The sequence below is a fragment of the Berghia stephanieae genome, chromosome 10 (genome assembly GCF_034508935.2).
Source record: "Berghia stephanieae isolate SIO BIC M18660-M18661 chromosome 10, UCSD_Bste_1.3, whole genome shotgun sequence".
Taxonomy (NCBI): Eukaryota; Metazoa; Mollusca; class Gastropoda; order Nudibranchia; family Aeolidiidae; genus Berghia; species Berghia stephanieae.
Window position 1 is genome coordinate 34,562,747 of NC_088369.1, and position 12,216 is coordinate 34,574,962.

General features: G+C 34.2%; 1 protein-coding gene across 8 annotated transcripts in view; it reads right to left on the reverse strand.

Annotated features, from left to right (window-relative positions):
- LOC144981025 (uncharacterized) overlaps positions 1–11,909 on the reverse strand; it is a 33,273-nt gene extending 21,364 nt beyond the window's left edge. For 2 of the 8 annotated variants that reach the window (XM_078929091.1, XM_078929099.1), the window contains exons 1-3: positions 8,920–9,051; positions 4,045–4,250; positions 1,038–1,193 (exon numbers count right to left, since the gene is read on the reverse strand). In XM_078929091.1, the coding sequence (XP_078785217.1) occupies positions 1,038–1,193; positions 4,045–4,188 (300 nt within the window). In that variant the 5' untranslated portion in view covers positions 4,189–4,250; positions 8,920–9,051. Of the gene's footprint in view, positions 1–1,037; positions 1,194–4,044; positions 4,268–6,693; positions 6,821–8,919; positions 9,052–11,743 lie in introns of those variants that run through there. The other 6 variants (XM_078929092.1, XM_078929098.1, XM_078929096.1 and 3 more) reach the window with 6 other exon arrangements.
- Positions 11,910–12,216: the final 307 nt, after the last annotated feature.

The following is a 12,216-nucleotide window of genomic DNA, read 5'->3' on the forward strand; positions in this document are numbered from 1 at the left end:
CCAACGGCTTCAACACCCTCAGTCGTTTAAGTGATACTAAGCTGCTAGAAGTTGTGGAGTGTAAAAAGTAATAAACAAAAATGATTATAACAACTTCAGAAAATAACAAAAAAATACCAAACACAGAACGTTTCGGGCCCAAAATCCGTCTTCAGTCAACAACAACAAAAAATGAAAACATCTTGTATTTATTATGTTTTCATCCTTTTTGTTGTTGGTCGAAGAAGGTATTTGAGCCCGAAACGTTCCGTGTTTGGTATTTTGTTGTTTTTTAAGCTGTTGTATTCATATATTTTTATTACTTTGTCCAGTCATTTACCATTGTTTTATTTAGTTCCCCCACGACCTGGCCGAATTTCCATATGCAGTAATAGCCATTGGTTTGGCTAGTTTATTGTAGTACCATTCTTATAATATCCTGCAAAGTTAATTTTAAACCCAGGAACTTATTCTCACGTGAGTGGGATAATGTCAGCAAGTTGTTTTACACAAATTTGCGACGTAAAGACAATAATTAACAGTTAACCGATAACAACCATCTATACAATCATTGATAACGTTCACCATTGCTTGAATTTATTAGAGAACAAGATACTGCATCGTTTGGTCACCTAAATAATCATTATTATTATCATTATCATCACCATCATCATAATCATTAGTAGTAGTAGTAGTAGTAGTAGTAGTAGTAGTAGTAGTAGGAGGAGGAGTAGTAGTAGTAGTAGTAGTAGTAGTAGTAGTAGTAGTAGTAGTAGTAGTAGTAGTAGTATATTATCATCTTCATCAATATCATCATCATCAAAATCCTGAATCAACAACAACCAACAACATGTATTATCGACAACAACAAACAACACAATCATTATCATCTTCATCAACATGAACATAATACCACCACCACCATCATCATCATCATCATCATCATCATCATCATCATCATCATCATCATCATCATCATCATCATCATCATCATCATCATCATCAGAAGCACCAGCACCACCGTCACTATACATCGCCATCACAACTCCTTTCCTCACCAATCTGTCCATGGATATATCCGTATCCATTAGGTTATCCGCCAGCCAGCCGTGACCTGTTCGGCGTAAAATATCCAGAAATTTCTTCATGGAGCTTAGCCCCTTATACTCCAGGCTCTGTATCAATGCGCCCACTTGTTTATGTGGAGGTTCCAGCTGGGGGTTCAATAATTGGATGATTTTTTAAAGGAGATAAAACCAAGTAAAAGTTCAAATCTATTTAAAGTCTAAGAGTGTTCGCCAATATTATTTATAACGAGAACAAATTTCCGAATGAATAAACGGATATATTAATATATTATAACTGGATGCATTCATAATTTCTTTTTAATAAATAAAATTTTAAGACTAAAGAAAAGAAAGAATATTCATAATAATAATAATAATAATAATAATAATAATAATAATAATAATAATAATAATAATAATAATAATAATAATAATAATAATAATAATAATAATAATAATATATTATACTTTTTCATCCAAAAAAATTGAAATTCGTTTACAGTACAGACGTGGCATGCATGAAAATGTATAAAAAATAATGTTGAGAATCTATAGCTACAATGTATACATATATAATATATTCAAATGCATAAAAATGTAAAAATATACAACCATGAGCCACTTTATATATTAATTTGATAAATTGAGATAAGCCATACCTCTGGCCTTTAGTCCGAACTTGTGTGTGTATATTTAAAAGATAGTATTTAAATAAACAAAAATGACATAATAATCTGAAAAGCGATGTAGGGTACCAAGCCATGCGAATCAAAAGAGATGAAATCAAGAGGTGAAAAAAATAATGACAAATCTTAACTTGTAAGATCATGTCCAATAAACTGAAGGAATAAAACTTCCTACAGCCTTTTTAGAACTGTACTCTGAAAATAAAACCTATTTTAATAACTTTGACCAGAAAATTCGTCCTTGAAATATTTATAGATTAATATGAGCCTTATCTTGTCGAAAGCTCTCAAACCTGCGACTTAATGGAAGTCCCAGGTTTGATGGTTTACGACACTATGAGGGTCATTTTGATCGATCTATAGATAGAATGAAGATGACGTGACACAGGCCTTTGTTATTGTTTTTTGCCATCCGCGTGTGTGAGTTGTTCTCACTTAACTGTATTAACCAGACCATAAAAGTTCATGGTTACACAGAGTTTTGTGTGTTGGTTCGTTATACTTCCGGATGGCAATGTTGCGAACTCCTTGGCCAAGCGCATTCTATCTATATTTGAAGGACGAATCATATGGCCCAAAAAAATTAATGCGGTTTTTTTTTTCAGAGTATCTACATCAGTGTAATACTCGTAGATAAAGATCTGAACAAGTGTGTATGAAAGGTGCTAGAAAAAGCATGAAAGAAAAATACAAGAAAAAAAAAAAAAACATCCCAAAAATCAGTCGAGGAAGACTGATTTTTGGGGATGTTTTTTTTTTTTTTCTTGTATTTTTCTTTCTTGCTTTGTCTGGCACATTTCATTATTCATACACACTTGTTCAGATCCTTATCTTTTACCCGTGGCTGCTCCCAGAATCTCTTAGTTCTATATTTACTCGTACTTTGACCAGATAATGTAAATTTGCAATCGCATTTTTAGATTAGGATACGAAGACATCTTAATTTTCGATTAAAGGCTAACCTACACCGGAGACTGACTCCGACGACCCGGTACTGCCGCCCTCTTCGGTCTTCCGGATAAAGACGTCGGGCACGGATAAAATACGAAGGAAAAAAGAGAAAAGAGCCGCTAGACAACCCGGCACTGCCGTCCTCTGCCGTCTTCCGGATAAAGACGTCTAGGAACGGAATAAATACTAAGAATAAAGAGAAGAGCCGCTAGACCTACACATACCAAGCTCGAAAAATAAACGGCAGAAGACGTCGGGTGCTTGGTATGGGTAGGTCTAGCGGCTCTTCTCTTTATTCCTAGTATCTCATCCGTTCCTAGAAGTCTTTATCCGGAAGACGGCAGAGGACGGCAGTGCCGGGTTGTCGGAGTCAGTCTCCGGTGTGGGTTAGCCCTTATGAAGTAAATGTTTTATAACTAAAACGTTTTTAAAAAATTGTTTTACAACAGTTAGTTAGCGTTGTCATTAACGATTTATTTGAACAATTCAATGCTTTATTCATCATAAACCAGAAAATGGGACATTCGAGCTCATTAGTTTTATAATATGACAAACAGCATTTAACTCTAAGGAAGAAGGAAAGTGGGAGGAGAGCACAAGCTGGGAATAACGAAAAGGAACTGGAAGAAGAGAGAAATGTTGGGGAACTGGGGGGGGGGGGGGGGGGGTGGAGGAGGAGGAGGAGGAGTTTGGGATGAAGTTGTAGAATAAAAAGATGCAACTAAGACGATTAAGGTGTTGATTGACGGAGTGAGGTGATGTAAATATTAGAAAGTCTTTGACGTTAATGTGATGATGATGGCGTTTATGTTGTTTTGTTGTTGATGATGATGATGATGATGATGATGATGATGATGATGATGATGATGATGATGATGATGATGATGATGATGATGATGATGATGATCATGATGATGATGATCATGATGATCATGATGATGATGATCATGATGATGATGATGATGATGATGACGATGATGTTTATTATTATTATTATTATTATTATTATTATCATCATCATCATCATCATCATCATCATCATCATCATCATCATCATCATCATTTTATCATTATCATCATCATTGTTATTACTATCATTGTTCTTATCATCATTTTATTATTATTAGTAGTAGTAGTAGTATTAGTATTAGTATTATTATCATTATATTATTATCATTATTATTATTATCATTATTATTATTATCATTATTATTATTATCATTATTATTATTATTATTATTATTATTATTATTAATATTATTATTATTATTATTATTATTATTATTATTATTTATTATTATTATTATTATTATCATCATCATTATTTTTATTAATAATGTTATTATAACAAAAATTCTTACCATAATCTTTCGTCTGGAATGTTCCATCAAAAGTCCCTCAGACCTCAGGTGGTCAAGCACAGTATTTGATAACACCAGGTGTCTCCGTAGAAGGAATTCATTTTGGCGGAGGATATCGCTTACAATCTTAGCTTCCGTATCCATGGTAACGTTTCATAAACAATTCTTTGCCAGTTTCAGATGGTTCTTTCTATGTTTTCATTGATCTATTCTCGAAATATAACTATATTGATTATTTCATTATCATTATGGTATTGGATTTTTTATAACTAATGTGTCTCACATTTATCATTAGTTTGATGATTATATTCACAAGGAATTGATTTATTTTATTTATTTGATTGACTTACATATATTTGAGTCGACGTATACGTATATGCAGGTCTGTTAACCCAAACTGCTATGGATCCATTGTTGTAATGGAAATACTTTCAAACTAACGCAAAATATTGTCCATTACAACATTGTTAAAGCTAAAGCGAGCGCATTACTGCGTTCAGTTATCAGACCTGTAAATGTGTACACAAAAATTGAGCTTTTGAGCTTTTATATAGAGCAATATCCACTAAACGTGCTCAAAGCGCTTTACAAGGGGTCCCTGTCCAACAGCAACATTTAACATTTAGGACAAGACACGACGCCTATAATGCGATATTATAATTGTTTCGAACATAGACAACGCTGTTAACGTCCAGGTACTAATTTTACACCTGGATACGGTGTGAGAATGTGAGTAAAGAGCCTTTTTCCAAGGACTCAACTATGCGCCGATCGAGGCTCGAACCCAGGACCTTCCGATCCGAAAGCGAGTGTCATACCATAAGACCACATAGCCGCATAGATCCACAGATTAGTGAAAGGGGGGGGGGGGGGTGGAGGGGGGTCTCCTTGTCTGTGCGTGGATCTGAGCCCTACCGACGTGATTAACATGTTGTTATAACCGAACTTGATCTGGACTCAATTACTTTTTTACGAAATCCGACGAAACCCGACGAAGCATGACATTATCCGACGAAGTTACGGGAAGTAGACAACTGTGGGGAGTGAACCTGAGACTCAGGGAAGAGTACACTAGTAGGGAGTGAACCGGAGACCATGGTTATCGGCGGGTTTCGGCGGGTTTCGTAAAAAAGAAAAACCGTGGACTCAGCGTTGTAATGGAAATCGATTATCAATTCACTACAATAATGTTATAATAATAGTTATGTGCGGCTCTGCAAATATCTAAACAAAACTCGATCCATTTGAAAAGCTCTTTATCATACCTACGTTTTAAATCGACGTGCATATATTTTGCAGGTTTGGTAACCGGCCGCAATTGTGGGCCAGTTTAAACATTGTTGTAGTGGACAAGATAGTCCAATGCATTGGTTTGAGAATAGGAACACATTTCCATTATGCCGTTGTTTTTAAAAACACAGTATATGCAATGTTAACCAAATAGCACATAATGTGTAGCAATGACTATCCCGCACAAATCTTTGGGCCTCTTTTTCGCTCACGAAGTGCCCGAATTCGCGTCAAAATATGGGGCGAAGCCGTTTCGTATATGCTATTTTTAAAAATTAATTACGACGCTGTTTATCGATGAATATGACTGAAAGTTGGCACACAGTTAGAAAAAAGGTCATTTTAGATTATGTCAAGCGACAAAACTCGTGCGATTACCAGAAGACCGTTAAAATAGATTTTTACTCTTTGGAGTAAAATATTTCTAAAACTACCGGGCGTGGAGGTTTTGTCGCTGACAAGGTAATACATGAACATTTCTTCTTTTTGGTTCTAAAATTTCATATGAATATGACGAGTACTTTTCCCGTATTTTACAAAACACCATCCTAATTTGCTCTTCAAGTTTCAATCTTTTAATCCACTTATTACGCAAGATACAACCAAAGGTCGAAAAAAAATGCCGAAAAAGCGTCCCATATTTTCGCGTTTTTTTCCTCTTTGCGGGTCATCCAAATAAAGGACACATTTGAAACTGCATAACTTGTTTATTTATGAATGGATTTTCAAAATTCAAAAATATTTTTACTCAGTGGAGATAGGGCTTTGATTTTAGACAAACTTTCCTCAAAAAGAGAAGAAAAAGATTTTCATAGTCATTGCTACCAAATAGCACATACTATGTTCTTCAATAAAACGGCAGCATTACAACGATGAGCCCATTATAATTTGGGTTATCAGATCTGCAACTATTTATACACGTTGTCTTGTTTATGTTTGAGTCCTACCAACGTGTCTTGATTTACAGGTCTGATAACCCAAATTGTTTTGAACTCATTATTGAATTGGAAATTAATTTTTCATAACAATAATGTTAAAACAAGCCGATCTGATAGAAGTCTGTGCGGCTATTAACTCACTCAACCCTAACACCGATTATATCCGTCCGTGTTACTTTTACCATTTTCCCATGCCTATTTAATACATTTTTCTGAGACAAATTATAGGCGTAGTTAGTATCAAAGCTAATGTTTTCAATTGTTGCATGTTAATGGTAGTTGAATTAAACTATCTATGTAGGTACATGCTCATTTTCAATACCCTTTTCCCAACTTTAAAAAGTAACAAAAATCTCCCTGAAAATGTGCCCAATCGATCCTTTTTAAATCCCGTTTTCATACGTTTCAACTCTCTCCTTACCGGCCAGTTTCAGAATATTCCCCACGACTTCACATCCATCCAAGACAGAAATAGATTTTTCATACTCAAATAGAAGATTAACAAGTACATTCTATACATAATAATGTTCAGCTAAATGAGCAGTACAGAATCAAGTGTTTATAGCTATAATAAACAAATTTTCTTCAAAGTTTATTAGAAACAAGAATAATCAGATGAGAAAGTTGTTGGTTGCATCGTAACGAATGTGACGATTTTCCTGTAGTTGGTAAGGAGAGGGTTAAATGTAATACTGCTCTCTGACTGTTTGCAAGCCTAGTAACCATAGTTGTTTTGTGATTCTTGTTGCTATGGAAACCATATACTCTCAAACCGACGTGTATGCAGGTAATAATAACCCACATTGCTGTTTAAGAAATACTCTCAAACCAACACAAATATTTCTCTATTACAATGGTGCTACATAAAGCCCATAATCAGACCTGCAAATATTACACGTTGTCTTAGACCGACGAAAAAAAAACAAAAAAAACTCCATTACAACAATGTTAAAACAATCCCATTCTTATGTTTGCTTATCAGACCTGCAAATATTACACGTTGTCTTAGACCGACGAAAAAAAACAAAAAAACTCCATTACAACAATGTTAAAACAATCCCATTCTTATGTTTGCTTATCAGACCTGCAAATATTACACGTTGTCTTAGACCGACGAAAAAAACAAAAAAACTCCATTACAACAATGTTAAAACAATCCCATTCTTATGTTTGCTTATCAGACCTGCAAATATTACACGTTGTCTTAGACCGACGACAAAAAAAAACTAAAAAAAAATCCATTACAACAATGTTAAAACAATCCCATTCTTATGTTTGCTTATCAGACCTGCAAATATTATGATACATTGAGGGTCTAGAGTTTATTCGATTGATTCATTTGAAAGTTTTGTATTTTCAAATGGCCTAAATGTAATACTGTTTTCTGATCATTTTAAGCAAAAATAACAATAAGTAGTCCTTCTGTGCCATGAGGTCCATGGAGCCGGAATTTATCCAGCATGAAACGGACAATAGCAATTGCTTGCTACCCTTTGGGTAGGACGCTAGTCTATCGCAAAGTACTTTCCGCCAGACCGAACAGACCCAGCTACCCAATAACTGCTGGGTGGACAGGGGGGGGGGCAGAAGAATAATCTACTCCACCCGGGATCGATCTCGGTCCCTTTGTGTGTGAAGCGAGTGCTCTACCAATTATGCTATCAGGACCCCACAAATAACAATAGTCAAAGGGAGTGGAAGCTTCACGACAGGATTACATGAAGCATAACATGACGTTAGAATTCGATATCAATAGGAAATTGAATGCAGGCTTCAATATAATGAATTAAAACAGATAATTCGACGTCTAGAAATTCTCCTTTATCAATAAAACACAATGAATGAATGAAACACTAAAGACGAATGAGAGCTGTCAGAATGGCATTTTTTAGGGGTATAAAAGAATATAAGAATAAATCACAAACAATCACTAAATTTCGATTTTTAAATTGACAAATCGTATAGACTATCTGGGCTTTTAGGGTTTTTTAGCCCTAGCTTTACCACCTACATCAAAATCGTCACATTTGTTACGACACAATACACAGTTTTTCTTATTCAGATTATTTATTTTGTACATCACAATGATCTTTGTTTAATTCATAAGAACATAAAGTGTTTTACAGAGAGATTGTTTGAGTTTAATAAATCAAAATTGTTCTGCTGGGTAAGCCTGTCATTTTGAGAAAATAATGAAAATGGTTTATAAAGAGAGAGTTAAATAAAATAAAAAGATATTTAATAGCTATCTTTTGCGCCAAAATCTTTTTTTTTAAATCTTTCCACTCTAGAATCTTTGTAAAATGAAAAAAAATCGCATCATAAATTTTTGTCTGATTTTCTCCTAAAATGCTTATACGTCATGATTTAATTGGTTAGCCCTTTTATGAGTGGATTTCCAACAAAAACCGGCCATAAAATGTCATAATTCTCTTGATTGAAAGTGATAATTAAAGAAGAAGAAAAGAAGAAAGCATATTTTTGGAAATAGGAAACTCAAAATGTCCACACTATCTAAAAGAAATCATAAGTTTTCTTTATTTCCAAGCTTCAAGAGGAAAAAGTGTACATTCATTATCACAAGTCAATGAAAGCACCCTAACCCACAGCTATCATGAACCACTATGAAAATAGAACACAAAATTACAATGTCATATGTATTGATTTTACAATCCTCACATCATCAACACAGCAACACTACTCTACAACTGGTTTCTCATCAAATTATGTCCCCCTTTTATTTCCTGCCATCACCACAAATCGAAGCCCTTGATAGCAAAATAAAAACCCAACAAATCTAGACTAATCGATAAATTCTTCCGCTTTTTATGTACCCTACTCATAGCTTGGTTCACTGGCTCTCAATCGTATAGTTTGTTTTATAAAAGACTCTTTTAAGCAGTGTGATATATTATAATAATACACGCAAACCTCTATCTGTGCGTCTATCTGTCTATTTATGAGAACGAATTATGCAATGTGAAACGTAGAGTACCTATTTCTTGCTGTCTTCTAAATATAAGATATTAGATTATTGCAAAATATACGGTTAGTTAAAAGAGCAGATATTAGGAGGCAGAATAAGTATGCGATATATATATATATATATATATATATATATATATATATATATATATATATATATATATATATAAATTCTTTTTTGTTGTTGTTATTGTTGTTGTTGTTGTTGTTGTTGTTGTTGTTGTTGTTGTTGTTGTTGTTGCTCTGGTCAAATTCTTAAGTATGTGTTTCTCTGGCAGCTTACTGGTTTATGGCATAGAAAGAGAAATGGCATCATGTTATTCCGGTTTCTGTTTCATTTAACGGATAATGGACAATTCCTTACTATCAGCTGGACAGGACCCTAATCTAGTACAGAGAAATTTCCAACAAATCTAATATAGACACAGTCACCCAACAGTTCTGAGTAGACAAAGTTGACAGAAAAAGTCTCGACTATAGCCGGGATCGATTGCTCTGCTTTGAAGGCGAGTGCTCTACCCTTTCAGTGAGCTGTCGACACCCGCTACATCTTTGTTGAAATGAGAAATACAAAGTGAAATTTATACACAATTAAACATATTTTTTTATCGAGGTCTGTCAATGCCACGTAATATTTTTAGGTCATATCTATAATATTACTGTAAATCAGTTAAAAGTTATTTCGTTTATTTTCAACAAAGACAAAGAGTAAATAAATATCGATTTTAAATAAACGGACAAGCAAGGTTTTTCATATGTTGCAGGGGCGTGTCAAAATAAAACATAGAATCAAATTATATTTTATTATTATATGTATTTATTCTCAACCGTCACAAACAGGATAATTGACAATAATGTCGTTTTGTTATGACCGTTTCCAAGCAACGATTGTGTACAGGAAATCACCACGTGTAATGAATCAATACAATCAAAAGCGCAAACATTCCATACAGCCAGATAATGATCTTCAGACAAGTATTCATGACAAGTCGTCTCCAAACTGTAAAATATCGGAGTATCTTGATGCTTGAAATTATAAAATCGGATTAAATATCAATGACTTTATTGAAGATTATGAGTAATATTTCTTAAATTTCATTTTTTTTAAGCATAATTTCCTTGTTCTGATTGATTTAATATTAACTAGTTGTAAAGCTCTTTGAGCACATTCAGTGGATATTGAGCTCTAGTATAAGAATTATTTGAAACTCTCGAATGTACAAGTCGGACATGCCAAATGAATGTAAAAAGAGTAAATTACCCTACGAATATTGAATATGACACTTATTTATATACACTAGATATTCAATTCTCTATATTATTTTCAATTTGTATGCTAATTATATAATTGATAAATTGTGCGGCTATGTGGTCTTGTGGTATGACACTCACTTTCGGATCGGAAGGTCCTGGGTTCGAGCCTCGCGCTCGGCGAATTGTTGAGCCCTTGGAAAATGTTCTTTACTCACATTCTCTCACCGTACTCAGGTGTAAAATGAGTACCTGGTCGTTAACAGCGTTGTCTTTGTCCGAAAAATTGTAATATCGCCTAACAGGCGTCATGTCCCGTCCTACATGTAGCCCGTCAACGGCCGTACTCTGGAGACAATAAACATGTAGGTAAAGATTTTGGTCAGAAAACTCGTCTTTTAACTATCGATCGATTTAAATGACCTCGCGAGGTCCCAGATTTCAGAGTTGTTACCAGGATTGGGGTCATTTGAATCGATCGATGTTTGAAGAACGAGTTTTCTGGCCATATTTTAACTGTGTCTTTCCTCAGAACAAAATACGTAAAAATGAACATTCCTTACTCAATTGGAATGGAAAATAAATCTATAAATATGATTTGATAAATATCTAACTCATTTGTTTTGTTTTTTTGTTTGTTTGTTTGTTTTTTGTGGGGTTTTTTTGTTGTTGTTTTTTCTTTTGCTTGTTTGTTTGTTTGTTTTTGTTTTTGTTTTTTGGTTCCATTTTGCTGACAAGATGCGATTAGACTTACACTGTCGTCCATCTGAATTTTACGCTAAATTATCATTATCGTAATATCAATTTTCATGTTAGCTTAAGAGGGTTTAAGTTGACGTGTCTTATTTGCAGATCTGATAACCCAAATCGTTATGGCCTCATTGTTGTAATGAAATGGAAACACCCGCAAGCCAACGCAACATATTAAATTCTCCATTGCAACAATGCTAAAACAAGCCCATAAATGCGTACAGTTATCAGTTACCTACAAATATGATCATGTCAGTTTGAGCCCAAAACTTTCATTTTATGTATTCTTTATATATATATATATATATATATATATATATATATATATATATATATATATATATATATATATATATATAATTCCCGATGTCTTAATTTCTCTACAATACATTTTCACAAGACAGCCTACCATTCTTTAAAACTATAATTTAATCAATCATTAACACACTAGCTAATTCTCAACTAACACAGCACCAAAACAGTACCTAGTAACAGAACATACTTTGTACCACTTAAGAAATAAATATTTTCAATTCCAAGTGTGTTTCCGTCTTTTGATCTCCCTTGCCTTATATATTTCAAGCTACATTTGACGAGAGTAAACATAAATGCTGACAATGAACCCCATTGATTTGACAGCCCGGACCGTTTGGCTTATCACAACCTATGACATTGTCAACAATAAACGGTTTCTATTCACTGGTGGGAGACGATTCAATTGAAATCCTCTCCTTTCACTGATCTATCGGCGGGGGATAGTGCACGTATAATATTATTATATTATCATATCATGTGGATCAGGTTCTAAGGAAATGTGAGGCTATGTGTTCTAGTGGTATGACAATCGCTTTCGGATCTGAAGGTCCTGGGTTCGAACCTCGCTCAGCTCATAGTTCAGTCCTTGGAGAAGGCTCTTTACTCACATTCTCTCAGGTGTTTAAATGAGTACCTGACCGTC